At 28.5% G+C, this 16,042-nt stretch overlaps 2 protein-coding genes across 4 annotated transcripts; both read right to left on the reverse strand.

The window, feature by feature from the left end:
• Positions 1-2,294: 2,294 nt before the first annotated feature.
• LOC124945469 (65-kDa microtubule-associated protein 1-like) lies at positions 2,295-7,309 on the reverse strand. 2 transcript variants are annotated; one of them, XM_047485914.1, is made up of 10 exons: positions 7,182-7,309; positions 6,889-6,986; positions 6,611-6,814; positions 6,281-6,529; positions 5,970-6,185; positions 5,482-5,637; positions 5,062-5,373; positions 4,276-4,363; positions 3,609-3,757; positions 2,295-2,793 (listed from the first exon to the last, which is right to left on the reverse strand). In XM_047485914.1, the coding sequence occupies exons 2-10, from the start codon at positions 6,958-6,960 to the stop codon at positions 2,488-2,490; spliced, it is 1,752 nt and encodes a 583-aa protein (XP_047341870.1). In that variant the 5' UTR covers positions 6,961-6,986; positions 7,182-7,309; the 3' UTR covers positions 2,295-2,487. The 2 variants fall into 2 exon arrangements, with proteins under 2 accessions (XP_047341870.1, XP_047341871.1); XM_047485915.1 differs by having other exon boundaries at positions 2,622-2,807.
• Positions 7,310-9,389: 2,080 nt separating this feature from the next.
• Positions 9,390-11,904, reverse strand: LOC124910631. 2 transcript variants are annotated; one of them, XM_047451302.1, is made up of 5 exons: positions 11,416-11,904; positions 10,914-11,224; positions 10,772-10,814; positions 9,683-9,983; positions 9,390-9,593 (listed from the first exon to the last, which is right to left on the reverse strand). In XM_047451302.1, the coding sequence occupies exons 1-5, from the start codon at positions 11,827-11,829 to the stop codon at positions 9,457-9,459; spliced, it is 1,206 nt and encodes a 401-aa protein (XP_047307258.1). In that variant the 5' UTR covers positions 11,830-11,904; the 3' UTR covers positions 9,390-9,456. The 2 variants fall into 2 exon arrangements, with proteins under 2 accessions (XP_047307258.1, XP_047307257.1); XM_047451301.1 differs by having other exon boundaries at positions 10,772-11,224.
• Between the last annotated feature and the right edge of the window lie 4,138 nt (positions 11,905-16,042).

Genomic DNA, 16,042 nt, shown 5'->3' on the forward strand with positions numbered 1-16,042 from the left:
GAGTATATGTTGTTGAAAATGTAATTTTTAATTTTATGTCATCAAATAATTATTTTTTATTGTTGTTTAAGATGTTTAATGTCTTAATTAAGTTGTTAAAAATTAACAATGACGATTTATTAGGATGAAAAAAATCAAAATTTAGTTTCTCTTTTTTGTTTTTATTTTTTAGTTTTGTTTTACAATTTTTGTAAGTTAATGTATTTTCAAATGTTAACTTACATTCGTGCAATGTATGAATATTTTGCTAGTATAAATAAAAATCGGATTTTTTAATATAAATTTGATATATTAGAAAGTATTTGAAACTTTTTCCAAATGGATAAAATGTTGTCTTCTTATTTTAACATATAATTTTTATTTTTCTAATTAACTTGTCACGTTGGTAAATAAAATGGTAATTACATACCTTTTGGATGAATACATTTTAAATCAATTTATTAGGTGATTAAAAAAATGTGTGATCTAAAGAAATATTTGAAAAAATTTGAAGAGATTGATAGATTTTATTTATTTTTTACATAACTTCAAAAGGACGTAATATTGTGTACGATCTACTAACTTGGATATAATTGTGCTTTAAATTAATTTTTTTTTTAGATATATGCATTTTAAACTAATAAATTTGATTGAAATATTTTAAAAAATGTATAATTTGTGAGAATAATTAGAAAAACTTATAAGAGGGAAAATGATTTTTTTTTATGAATATAATAAATGAATTAAGATAACACATTAAATAATTGAAATTATGGTAGTTCGAATCTTATGACATACTTCAAAGTTCGAGTATGGTTTGATTAAAACGATTCAAATTCAAGTTTTAAATAACAATTTGGCGAATGAAATTTAGGAAAAACTTTACAAAATTTAATAATAAAATATAATTTATATTTTCATTAAAAAAATCAATAAAATGATAATAAATGAAAATTTTAGCCATAAAGTTTCAAATTATTCATAGTAACAAATGTGATCATATCTATTTCAAAAGTATGAGCTTTAATTTTATATTTGTATTTTTCATTTCCAATATTATCCTTCAAAATACTCAAACCCAATATTTTATGAACCCAGATCTAAGAGTCCATTTTATTATTACATGTAGAGCCGTCAATTTGAGTTATGCCCGTTGGGTTGGCCCGCTTCGCCAAACAATTTAGACGGGTTAGGTTGAAATATTAGCAACTCATTTATAAGTGGGCTTACACGGACCAGCCTGCTCGGGTCGCGGGCCTAGACTGGTCGGGCTTGGATTGGCCCGCGGGTTGGTAAAAAAAATCTAAATAGATTTATAGCCTTATAGCTTAGGCATAGGCTTAGTTTTTTTCTCTCTCAAGCAGCATTACAGCAGTCAATACTCAATACTTCGCTCATCGGCCGCCGACTACTTATTTGTTCCGTCTTTCTTCTTTGTTCTCACCTTTAAAGGTCCGTGGATTCAAATGTTCTAAAGGATGTTAATGCAGACATTGAAGAGAAATGCAATGCAGGAGAAGGATTTGACATGAATTATATCTCGATTGATGATATTTAAAAAATGTTGACTTTACTAAAAAAATTATTTTATGAATTTTTCAAATTTTAGTTACTTTGTTTGAATTATTTGGTCAATTAATGTGTAACGATAGACAAGACTCTTGTTTGGTGTGTAATATGACTATTTGATCATGTTATTAAACTCTTGTTTTCTAGAACTATTAATGATTTTCATTTATTTTTATTTGTAGTGAGACAACTTGCGGGATGGTCCGCCTAACCAGCAACCCACCTTAGGTTGAGTTGGGGATTTTCAGCCTGCCGGGATGGTGGGCCGACCCGTCAAACAATGAGTTTTGGTGAGTAGGCCCGCCCAACCATAGGTTGGCACCACTCTAATTATATGTCCTCTAAAAAGAAAAAAAAAAACATCTAATAAGGTTAGATAATTGATTACAACCAAACACATTATAATAGTTCCATTAACTTAAAAGGCAAGTGTTCACTTCCCAATAGCTAGTTATATCATCACAAACTAGTTGATTAGTATTATAATTAAGATAGATTAAAAAAGTTCATAATTGTATTATTAAGAAATAATTGAGTTTAACTAATTTTTGTGTAAGCTTTTTTAATAAAAATGAGTTAGGAGATCATGTCCCCCAATTCAAAGGCAGGTTTTTGGTAAGAATCAAAATGAGTCTTTAATATATGTGAATTTAAAAATCAAAGCAAGAGAAACAACAATAATGATTGCCAGATGAACAAAGCATTATAAATAAGAAAATAAACCTTCTAATTTAATAGCAATAATTAAAAGAGCTTCTCTAAATGCTAAAATTGACAAACAGTGATAAGCAAATGCAGTCAGTCATCAATCACTTTTAAATTACTCATGGTTCATTCATTCTTCAGAAACAGGCAAAAGAGATCTACAACAACTAACAAATATGACTCACAATCTAAGCCTACAGATTCGCTAGATCACTCATTCGATTAGTTCAGTTACTAGGGAGATGCAAGAACAACAGGCTCAGTCTGGGGAATAATTGAAGCACCGTTATTCTCTTCTTTCGATATGGCAACATAGTTCACAGGCGCCGCTGGTCTGGCATTATCCCTCTTTCCATCCTTGTTTAGAGACCTTGAACCATTTTGGTTTGCATTTAATGACAGACGTCTGCCAGTTGTTCCATTTGTACGAGGGCTAACTGACTTCTTACTACTCAATGGTCGAACTGGGCTTGGGCTAGCCCTTGAACCGAAAACAGATTCTGTTTCTGTGCTTAGCTGCTCATGGAACTTTTTCTGATCCTGTCATGTTTAGACTGGTTAAAATTCAGAATCAATCAAACAAATGTAATCCAAATAGAGAACGATGCCAGATCAAGGGCTTGTTTGATGAAGGTTAATCCAAATAACTCATTTAACCAGTATCAATCGCTTCAGCAATCAAATCATCGTGCTAAATTAACCTTTACTTTAACAAACAATTTAATATATTAAATACTAAGAATGTTTTAGGCATTTAACCCATATGACCCAAGGCCATGTTCATTTATGGGATATTTGGATAACCAATTGGCAATAGGTTATTTCCATATAACCATGTTCGATATTGGTTATTGAAAAGTAGATTATTTAGGGTTATTAAGGAAGAAGACATTAATGGTATAAATATATAATGAAAACATAATTTTAAGAAAAAAAAGAATGCAGACTCGTTTAACTCAATGGTAGAGCGCAAAGGTCATTGTCATAACTCACAAGGTTGTGAGATCAAGCATTTATGATTATTTTAAAAAAAGAAAAAGAAAAAAATAGAGGGTAAATTGGTTGATGAGGGGTTGTAGGATTATATTGTGGGTTATTGGAGATTAATCCTCAATAATTCAAATCAAACAAGGTCCAAAATAATCCCCCTTTCCATCAAACAAGATTTTTTCCAAAAAAATCCTACCTCAAACAAGCTCCAAGTTAGAAGCAATTAAATTTACAAGTTTGATTTTTAATGAAATCAGAGGCATTTGAGAAGCAGCTCCTCTTGTTAAATAAATTTTACCTTATAAGCTGATTTTGAAAAGAAAAATAAAAGTTGGATCTTTAAATCAGCTAAGTTTGTGACTTACCCTTAACCTTCGTTTCTCTTCTTCTCTATCTTGCCTCAGCATTGCGTATTCATCTAGCATTGCAAGCAAAGGAACACCATCATAGGTAAATTGCAAGCTGCGGTCTTCTTCCCAGGCTCGAGTTTTTGCAATTAAAGTCTCCACAAGAGCTAAAATAGAGCACATGTTAGCATCAAGGAATCAATGCAAGGATTAACGACAGGTTTCAAAATTAGCCCAAAAAAACGCAAAAGCTTCAATGCCAGTTATCATATTCTACTAAAATATAACAGTTACTACATGGATCCTGCATATGATATTTATTTATTTTTAAAAGGATCAAATATTATACAGAATAAAACATAGTAATATTACACAAATTTAGAAGGAGATTATTAGTATTTATATATCCCTGAAAACTAGAAGTCCTAACCTATTTACAGAGTTCATGAGGTGAACAAACTTTCTAAACAGAAAAATTAGTGAAATGAACGATGAGGATTTTGCCAAAGTATAACCCACTTGGGTAGCTCAATTGGCCGTACTAGGTTCGATGCCCACTAAGAACGCCTTAAGTTGATAATTTGGGGGGTCGTGCTAGCTTACCAAATTTAAGATGAAAAAAAAGGAGGTGCGAAAGTGTGACTTGTTTGTTCCTAATCTTCGAGGAAATATTTTCATTATATACCTGGAATTTTGTTAACCAGAATCCGGGCTTTCTCTGCCCTCTTGAGATTGAGATGTGCACCCCTGCTTGCATTATACCTATTGTCATCCTGTTTCAGAGGCAGTGCAATATTAGAGCATGATATTTACCATACAAGTAAAACATTTTAATAGGCAATTTCAAATTACAACAAAAATTCCCACAAACAAAAAGAACTAAAAAATAATGCAGGTCAAGTATATTGTTAAATAGTTACCATACAAGTAGACAACCCCAAGTCATGGAACTACCTTTCTCCTTTAATCAAATCTTCTTCACTAAAACTGATCATGTCATCAGAGATTCATGTTACGACTTAAGGCTATGTTTGGTTATGATGGAATTGGAATTGGGGCCTAATTCAAAATTCAATTAATTCCACTATTACTATGGACTTGCACTTTCATGATTTTTTCAAACGTAAGAATTGAGTTGTAACACAATTTCAATTCTATGCAATAAAACTTTAATTCCAATTATGCTGATCCAAACATAGCCTAAGGGTTTTCTTCTCCATTGATCCAAACTTTAAGTCCAGTTAATTTGTTCGTCATCTTTATTTCTTCCCCAAAAAAAGAGACAAACTAACTAACTGAACCATTGATTATCGGTTTGCGAGCATCCTTAGTTATATGCTTTCCTAATTAGTCCAGTTGAAGAAATACCTTAATTCTGTGAAATGCGCATTAAGAATACAACAAAATATTTTCTCTTCATTGAAATCCTACTATCACTGAACAAAAAGATAGAAATAAGGTTTGCACATACCCTACTGTAATCTTCAAGCCAACTCTCTTCTTCACAAGCAGAAGTCCATTTCTCCACTTTATCTAGTATTTCTTTCCTACTTGCAGACTCTTCCTTTGCTTTTGTTATTTGATTATCCATATCCGCAAGCAATTCAGAAGGTTCAACTTCCCCAGACTCAATCAGTGAAATTATGTTTTCCCTAGCAGCTTCAGGATCAATCTCAACATGAGCACGAGCATATATCTCTTCCAGTTCTGCTTGTTTCTTAAAAGCAATTTCCCTCATCCTACTAGCTTTTAGCTTATCAAGTCTCTCTACTTCCACTTCAGCCTTGACAACAGAAGATGAATTAATTTCAGTACATAGAACTCAACTCAATTGTAACTTTCCTATACAAATCGAACACATGGATAAAAGTGGTCTAGGAAAACCTATTACCTGCTCTATAAGATCTAGTGCAAGAGCTCCAGGAATAGTTACTTCCTCAACTGATGCTGATATGTTGCAAGTGATATGATCAAACAATTGACGTTCTTCTTCTGAAGTATCCATCAAATTCCACAGGTCGACAAGCTGACTTGCTAATTCTTGAAGCTGACAGAAAAATTAAGCTTATATCAGAAGATTGATGAAACATTAAGAGCTTGATTGATGTAGGATTTTTTGGAAAAAATAAAACTCGTTTGATGAAAAGTGGATTAATTGGTTAAAATATCCTTTGTATTTAACATTTAAGGTATTTTAATTAATGATTCAATTAATGAAGTGAATTGGATTAAATACAAATTACACTGCATACTTTTCCACCACATGAACTCAAAACTTTTTTTATAGAAAATTATATGATCAAGTGTATGTTTACCTAATACAATTCAGCATCTTGTTTATCAACATTGTATATGCAAGACAAAAAACTCTGACTTTACCTTATGTAACCTCTGTTGCTTCTCTTCTTTTAGTGCTAAAACCGTTTTAGCCAGCACAGACAAGGTGTCATTGCTAATACTCTTCGATTGAACACCAGTAGAGTCATTTAAGCTTGGATGAACTTCGGTGACAGTACTGAAGAAATCCATTCCAAGGACAGCACAAAGATCATGAACAGAACTTACAAACTCAAGAACCTTATGCAACCTATCACTCTGACATATCACAAAGCAAACAAAAAATTATTAATTTGTACTAAGATACTGTAATAAAAACTGGAGAATTATCTTGACTGAGACGAAAGATTGACCTTTTCCTTCTGCAGTTCTTGCAACTGAGACTGAAACTCGCCTAACTTTTTGAGTGAAAGATCAGATTCATCAACGGCGGGATTTCCCTTCTGGCCATTGGCCCCAGTAATCTCTCCACGAATCTTTTGTATCTGAGATTGAACTTCGAAAAACTCCTCTATTCTCTCGTCCTTCTGTTTCCATAGTTGTTCAAGAAGGGGAGCTATAGCAGCAAGTTGTTCTTTAATAGTCCCTGAATTTCTTTCAGGCTGAAAATTAAAGAAAAAGTAGCTGAATCAACAAGAGTTTCAATATGTGGCCGATTTGTATCGTTCGAAATGGAAACTTACAATCTCAACAAAAGTTTTCTCTCCAAGAGCAGATAAAAGACTGGTGAGTTCAACTTGGGCATCTGCCAATGTCCTAAGAAGCTCTGCCCTTGATTTAGCAGCCTGATCTACCTTCCTCTTGTACACATCCAAACATTCTTCCTCTATCTCAAGAATCATCCTGTCCCTCTCATCTTCCTTTTCACCAACCTCATCCCAGATTCTCTACACAAATTAATTAAAAACTCATCTTTCAATAGAAGAAGAAAAAACAAAGAAATAAAGATTTTATAACTTGCCTGCAATTGTTGTAGAAGAGACCCACATGTAATTTCACCATGCAAAGGACTTTGATTAGTCACTTCAGCCATTGAAGAGACTATCTCTAACCTCTAACCTGAAAGCATGTGATAAGTAAGTAATAACCCTAAGAAGAATATTTCCAATACAAACCCATTTCTCGGCAATTTGATTCAGTAAAAGGGTATAATCATGTATACATTACGAAATGAAACCACCAAAAATTCGTCAAATTCAAACAACATTTGAACATTTGAGAAGAAAGATGAAATGGAAGAGAAAGAACACTTACCAGAAGCGTACTTCTCGCTAGGGTTTTGGTCTTTGCCCTCTTCAGATCTAAGAAAATCGAAATCGGGTTTTCTTTTTCGAAATTCGTAAGAGTGAGAGAAGAGAGTAATGGGCGAACCAAGCAAAGGACAAAGAGTGAGACTGAATAAAACGGTAAGCGGAGTGGGACCCACCGTACTATAGTCTTGTCGTTTTCCTTCATTTATGTTATATTTTTGCCATGATTATTTGAATAAATTACGATGTTGACACTATGTAAGTGTCCGGAATTTGTGGGCCGGTCGGTGGGTGTGCACACCGATAAAATATAAGCCCATTGGAAGAAGAAAATAATCAGATTATAAATTAATAAATTATTATATTTTTTTTAAATATTTAATTATTTAAAAATAAATTATATCAAAACAAGCTTATAATACTTTAGGTTTAAGGTCTTTATTTGGTCAGAAATGAGAAACAATAATTTATTTGATTTTTTTTTAATGAGTATATTATTTATTAAGATTAAATAAAATCTATTTGCATACAAATTTCTAAAAATAAATCAAACACTTTGTTAATACTCAAAACAAAAATTAAATATACTCGTTAATAAATAAAAAATTATATAGAGACTAATAACTTATTGACAGAGATCAAAATTTATATACATATAAAAGATTATGAGATTTAGACTATTTTTAAAAAATATATATACATTGAAAGTTATTTAGAATTATTTGAAAAAATTAATATTAAAATTTTATAAAAAAATTATGAATGATTTACTAAAAACACTATAATTCAAAAGATAATCACCACATAATTAAACCAGCAAAAATCTTATAAATACTCAATTTTCTAATTAATTTTAATCATATTTAAAATTTAAATTACATAAAAATTTCTTGAGTAATTTCTCATAAATTTTTTAATAATAATATAGAGATTAGAATAATGTTAAGGATAGGATTAAAAAATTAATTTTAATTGATTTTTTTTAAATTAAAAAAAAAAAAACAATGCCTTAAATATCCACGATTTCAGAAAATATAAATATACAAAAGAAAAAAATAATATTTAATCCTAAGAGCATCCTTATCAATAACCCATTTTTTGGTCATGATCATCATGATAAGGTAAAGAGATCAAGATTTTGGTCATTGTACTTATCCATATCCATGACCAACAAAATCTTGACCATAAATTAAAAAAAATATATTTTTAAATTAAAAAAATAATAAATAATTTTTAAATATAATAATAATATTTAATTTCTAATTTTTATACTTAATAATGTTTTTTAATTTTTAAAAATAATAATTAATTTTTAAATGATAATAAACAAGAATGGAGAAAATGATAATTTTTTTTCTATGAAATATAGCAACGGTGGTTTCTATTTATAGATCTCCAAAAATTATGAATTTTGATATATTTTATTTATTTTTAAAAATTATAAATAATACTAAAATTGAGTTTTAAAGATAAGAGATAAAAAAAAATATGAACAACCAATCCGATATTGATCAAATGACAACATTTTATTGGATGAATTTGATTATGATTTTTGTCAAAATTTAACAAAAACCAAGACCCAATGATCCGATTGTAGTTTTGGTCATTGAATATTGAATGACCAACCATCATGATAAATTCACAAAATTAACTATAATCGGCATCATGACCCATTTTTGGTCATGGATAGCCATGCTCTAATAAATATATTACTTTCTCTCTCTTTCTATTAAAAAAATTATTAATTAAAATATTTTTATAAAATTAAATATTTTTATAATATGACGTTATAATAATTAAACTAAATAAAAACTAAAATAGCTTTTTTCTTTTATTCTTCTGCTAAATAACCAAATGATTCGATCAATCATTCTACTTAATAATAATAAAAAGTTATAATAAATAGGTTTAAACTTAAGTATATTATAATTTTACTTAAAATATTTTGATTGAAGCCAGAGACAACTTTATAATTTTGTGTTATCATTTTTTAGAAGAACCAGTTTACTAGTTAGCTTTTGACTTTAAAAGATTTTTCAATTAACCGAGTTAAACCAGTTACATATTTTAGCTTGATCATTCTAAATATCAAAGTGAATTTGAATAATAGTTAATAAGTTTATATATGAATTAATTTTTGAAATTTATCTATAATTTTCCTTTAATATAAAGATAAAAAAGTAAATTATTTCAAATACAGAGCCGTAAACACCAATAATATTATAAATTAATATTGGGATATATTAGTTGAACTTCCTTATTTCATTTTACTCCACATTTTAAACATTAGCAACTGTCTTTCCAAGCAACCAAAGTACAAGAGATAACTCTATACCCAAAATGGTGTGAAGAGATCCTCGATCCAACACAGATCCATACAATAATATTCCAGCTCTGTTGTTATCAAAGTACGTCACTACAAATCAAATCCAAAATTTAAAGAAAAAAATCAAAGTTATATCAATTCGATACTTCTAAAATGTTCAAAATAGTTGCAGTATTTACCTAACGCTTGACGTTTTTGGAAGCATATTGTGCTTCGAGCATAAGCTGGGATCATCTTTGTATTGTCAAGATCATCTTCTTCAAATTCATCTACATCGTCTTCATATGATCCTTTTGAGAATGGACGATTATGATTAATGATTGCTACCGGAGTCTCCGATTCAGCATTTTCATATGAATCTATTGTGGAACAAACGTGCCATTTGGCTGCAAGAGAGGTGATTGCTTGAGCTTTGTGAGTAATTCTTGTAGCACTTCGAAGTATGATTATTAGTCCGGTTAGAAGATTGATCGAACATAACTGCAACAAAATGCCGTTACAATTAATATAAATCATAGATCTAATAAAATAAATGTCGGTTACAAAGTTCATTTTACTTCTTTAATTTGTAATTAAAAACTAGTTGAGAACTTAAATATGCAGGCAATTCTAAAAATAAAATCAAAATAACTCTTTTTATAAAAGTATTATATATATAAATTTCTAAAAACACTTTTGATGTTAAAAACTCTCAAATCAAATTTTATCTTATTTTATTTTTAATATTTTAATCAATTCATCATCAATCAAAATAAAAATACACTATTATAAATCTTAAATACACTTAATTAAGCTAATTTGATTTATTTGAATATAGTCAAATATAACTTATGCATTTGTATAGGATCCTCCTAGATAGCCATTAATATAAACAATTCATTTCTAGTTGATGAGTTTATAAAAAATATAACTAACCAATTATGTTAAATATTTTAACTTTACACTATTATAAATCTTTATACTGTTTTAAAAAAAAAAATATTAAAAATATTTAATTTTTTTACATAGAACCTCATCCATATCCAACCTTCTAAGCCAATACTAATTTGAATAAATCTTGAACTATTTTTAAAAATATCTGGATTAAATAGTATTAATATATTAGATAGTTAATAGTGTCTAAAACGGTAAAAAAATAAAGAAATATTATTTTAACACTAAAAAAAACTTAAATTCTAAGGTTTGAAAGAAAAAAAAAAATCATAAGACTCCAATTTGACAAGGTTAAATGAAAATGGATTATTTGAAAACAAAGAAAAACAACTTACCGCGATTTCACCAGCTTTGTAGATATTAACCTCCGACCCCGATCTTGTAGTCAATAACAAAGAAGCAAATTGACTAATAGTAACAATAATCAAAGCACTAACAATAAACAATCGATAACGATGACTAATTATCTTCAAATACCGTCTAATCCTTAAATGTTCTTTCAATACTAACTCCACATCAGAAGAATCACTCTGAAAAACCTTAGCAAAATCCTGCAGCCGTAGAATTTGAAGACAACAAATCAAACGAAACAATATACATACCAAAAAGAACACCACCGTCCGATAAAGCCACGAACATAATTCGACGGTACAAGCTACGATATCGCTAACAATCGCGTTTCCTAAAAAGGGTATCTCGTTAACACCCGATGCGTACCACCATATTTTGTATGCACATTCCACGGTGAAACATGGGAGGAGAAACATGAACAGAATCTTGAAGGATCTCTATAAAATAATCAATATTAAATATCAGCTTATATAATTCATTATTTAATTATATATTTATAAATTTAATATTTTTTATTTAAAATAATTTAATTTTTTTATTAATTTAATTTTAAATATTATTCAATAATTTAAATTTAAAAAAAAAAAATTTAAATCAAATTAAATAATGAGCTAGTGAGAGAAATTACATGAAGTTCTCCGGTGTATTTCTCTCTAACAGTTTCGCTTTCATTGCAGAGTTTATCTATGAAAAGGAATCTTCTCAGACCAAATTTGCTCATAAAACGAGTTAAGCAGGTGAACGAAAGTGTGGTTATGGAGGTCAGAGACAATTGGACAACTGCATCAAACGACCGGTTATGTTCGCCGTCGCAATCAGAACAGAGGAGGAAGAAATGGGAGATGCAGGGGACGATGATTGCAAAGATGATGAACACTGTCCAAGAAAGGAAAGTTGTTGTCTTTGTTGATTGGTCGACGCAGATTAACCGGAGCCATGATCGGAATTCATGGAGTTCGTCGTCGTCGCGAGATATGCACCGGGAGAGCCTTGATTTGTCTGGGTTGTTCAGAAATGGAGATTCCAGTTCTTGGTGTTCCATGGATGTATAGAGTATATGGTTGGTATGAAAGATTAATTCTAGTGATGGAGATTAGAGAGAGAAACTTGAAAGATTCTAGAGTTTCAGGTGGAAGGAAGAGTGGGGACGATATGAATTTATATCTTAAAATAAATGATTAGCCGCAGTGAATTTAGACGGAACTAGATTTGGCATAATTTGAGTGACTCACAAAATAATATATTTTTTTTACTCCTTTCTCTATCAATTTTTTTTAGTTAGAACCTAGGTCTATCCAAAATCCCAAATATTATATACAATTTAATTAATAATTTTATCTATTTAAATACTAAAATTATAATTTTTTCTTAGTTTTATCACACAAAGATTTTTAGGAAAAAAAACTAAAGTAAAACCAAAAAACTTTTCCTCAAACAAGCCTTACTTAAACTTCCAGTTAACTCGGATTAGTTCGATGCTACCCATTATTTATATTCACTAACTACATTTATAAAGAGAACAAAATCAACCCACGAGAAGGGTGATGATTCACTTTTGTGTACATGTGTCAATTTATGAATGAGATATAGATAGTGTCAAAATGGTTGTACTTGTTTTAGGAGAAAACTCGTAAAACCCAAAAAACTCTTTACTCAAACAAGCCTTATTTAAATTTCTCGTTAACTCGGATTAGTTCAATGCTACCCATTATTTATATTCACTAGCTACATTTACAAAGAGAACAAAATCGGCAACGAGAAGGGTGATGCTTCACTTTTATATACATGTGTCAATTTATTAGTGAGATATAAATAATGTCTGTATTATCAAAAATAACTCAATTTTCCTCTTCTATCCCCTTTCTTTTTATATTCTAACTTATAATTTTAAAATAAATTATATCTAACAATTTTTTAAAATTTTTTTTCTATACTTTTACATTTTGATAAAATAAATTGTTTGATTTAAGTAAATTTTTAAATAATCAATCATTTTATGTAAACTTGATTATTAGTTAAATTAAAGAGAAATGATTGAGAGAAAATATGTGAATGCAATCAAATTAGCTGAAAAAATAATAAAATTTTCCATCTAACTTAAAATATTAAAAGTGTTTAACTTATTTATTTGAAAAGAAATCATAATATTTATTAATATAAAATTTATTTTCTTTGTACATCAAATAAAAAAATATTTTAAATTAATCTTCAATTATTATTGATTACTATAATTGAGTAGAAGAATCCCGAAAATAAATCTAAGCATTACATGATGGTACGTATATATGATTGAGTTTTGCTTATTGTATAATTAATTAAAATAAAATATTATTCAAAATTGTAGGGTTGAAACCTGACGGTCATCAGTGCGCCATGTGCTCATCACATCTTTGACATCTCCTTTCCAAACCTAATTAATTAACAAGTAAAATCGACTTCAATAATTCATATTATTATACATATAAAAAAACAAATTGCAGAAAATTAAATAATTATTAAAATATAATATAAACATAGTGGTAGAGTATAAAAATTAATATTATAAGTAATTTCATTCTTCCAAAATTAAAACAATGAACCCAATAAATGAGGTAGCAATGAATTCTTTTTTATATTTATTTTCTTCTTTCGTAATTATAATTTCTACTCTAACTTAAACTAGAGACGGATCTAGGTTAGGTTTCATCGTTCATGTGCCTTCAATCTATAAAAAAATATTAAAATTGAAATATGACATTATCTTTCAATTTTTTATTTTTTTTTCAATAATTCATTATTTTTTTTTTATATTCTTAAGTCTAGTCCAACTCTAATTTTTAAATTCGTCAATGTTACTGTTTAAAACATTTTTAGTAAAATTGAATAGGAAAGTCTTGTCTCGTTTGTTAATTAAATATTATTACTATTTAAATTAGGTTACTTTGTTAAATCTTAATGTATCTTTTGTTTTGGTTTTATTATTTATTTAACTTTTGAATAAAACTTACAAAAATAAATGTCTATCATGAACCTAAATATCAATCCTTATCATCTTAATAGTTTTTGTTTCAACCTTATATAAACCTAAAATAAGCAATTAACCTAAAATGGCCAATATTAAATGTTCCATATGCTATCTCACACCTGTACCTCCACTTTATTTGGACCTATACGGCTATACCAAACAACCTAAGCCACGTAGCTTATAGGAGATCTGAAAAACTTTGATACAACTTTACATGATTTGAAAACGGGTTCCTCGTCCACATTATTATGGAAACACCAAAATCCAATCCGTGGCTGGCTGGAGCTGCTGGGACCAGCTACACCTTATCTCTTTCTAATTTTTATTATAATATTTGTTTGATGAACTTAAAATATTTTAGAATTTTTTTTTTTGTTTAATAAGTCCTGTAACTTATTTAAAAATTATTACAATTCTTTATTTTTTTATTTTCAAAATAAATTTTATTATTTAATATAAAAATATTATTTTAGTCATAATTTAAATATTATAATGCTATTTTTAATTTATGACTTAATTGTTTTATTTCCTTAGTCATCATAAAAAATTATATTTAAAATAAAATTAAAAGAGTATATCATTATCAACCTATTTTAACAATTAAATATCTTCAAATTATTTATTAAGTTTATGTATTGATTTAATTTTAATTTTGTGAGACGTCGTGTTATTGTTATTGATGTAGGCGGAGATAACAATAGTGAAGAGGATCCTCCAATAATGAAGATAACGATAATATGATAACGATGAAGATAATAATTATGATGACGAAAATGACTATATTTTATAATAAAATATTCATCCTAACAAGAAAGAAGAAATGCATGTATTTAGAGATTCACAGTCATCCAATTATTGTAGCGTACATTAATAGTTTTGCTATTGTAATGAGATCAATAATTAATATTAAAGATTATACCATTGTAATAATTTTTTTATTATATAATTTAAATATATTTATATTTAAATTATATAATATAAAACAAATATATATCAGCTAAAACTATAAATTAAAAATAAAATTTTAAATTTATAGTAACACTTATTCATACCAAACTACCAAATGTAATCAGAAAATACAACCAAAAATTATTTATCAGTTTCTTAGCCAAATTTAGACTCACTTCAACTCCAGACCCACAATCGTTTCTAGACGAATTAAATTCAATAAATATAAAATATGAATGTAATTTTCGTGAAAAATTTGAGATTCGAGAAATTTAACATCTGTTTGCGTGTTTTCTTTTAAAATAAAACATTATTTTAAAAAAAATCATTTATTCTTGACAACTTTTAAAATTAATTAAAAATAATTAATTTTAGGTTTCAATTTTAAATAATTCGGGAATTTACGATAATCAAATCACAATTTGATTTTTAAGAAATTCTTTAGTTTAAATTAATTAAACATAATTAATTTAAAAAATTATTTATTTTGACACAAAGTCGCCAACTGATTTTTTGAATATCAGTAAAAGTTGGTATACTGTAAGCCCGGGAGATCCCGTAGCTTAGCATGTGCCGGATGACACATGACAATACGAGACCTGTGGTGGCTCGAGGTTCGATGGTTTCAGCATTGCTTTGCGTGTCAGACATCTTTAACAATAAAATATTGTTTTCAAAAGATTTTGATAGTACCTGACAACTTTTAAAATTAACTATGTAAAAATAATTAATTTTACTCAAATTTTAATAATCTGGGTATTTGTTATAATCAAATGACAATTTGATTGAAATATGATTTAAATTAATTAAACATAATTAATTTAAGAAAAGATTATTTATTTGAAGACAGAGTCGCCAATTGATTTTAGAAAAAATAAATAAAAATATGTATGTGTACAAACGTATTTTGCACTAGAGTTTCTACAAGGGGTCCATTATTTAGTTACGCTAGGGAAAGGGCTTGCGAACTATGTCATCCGCGCCCGTTGAAAATGATTTTATTTTTCAAAAGTCTAGCTATCAAAAGATTTATTTATAACGTTTATTTTATTCAAATTAGTAGTCTGGGGTCCTAAATAAGGATAAAATTTGATTACACAAATAACTGTACACAATTATTTAGAGGTGCGTACTTGTGATTGCGGTTAGAAAAGGTTGAGTAAAGGACCTGAAAAATATCAGTCATTTTTAAGGATTTTAGGGTTTAGAAATAAACACCAAACGGAGCATGAGTCAAAATATTGGTTTGGGAAATATCTCGAAAATATTTTGAAAACTATTTTTTGACCTCTCAGGATCATTG

The sequence above is a fragment of the Impatiens glandulifera genome, chromosome 7, assembly GCF_907164915.1.
Source record: "Impatiens glandulifera chromosome 7, dImpGla2.1, whole genome shotgun sequence".
Lineage (NCBI taxonomy): Eukaryota > Viridiplantae > Streptophyta > Magnoliopsida > Ericales > Balsaminaceae > Impatiens > Impatiens glandulifera.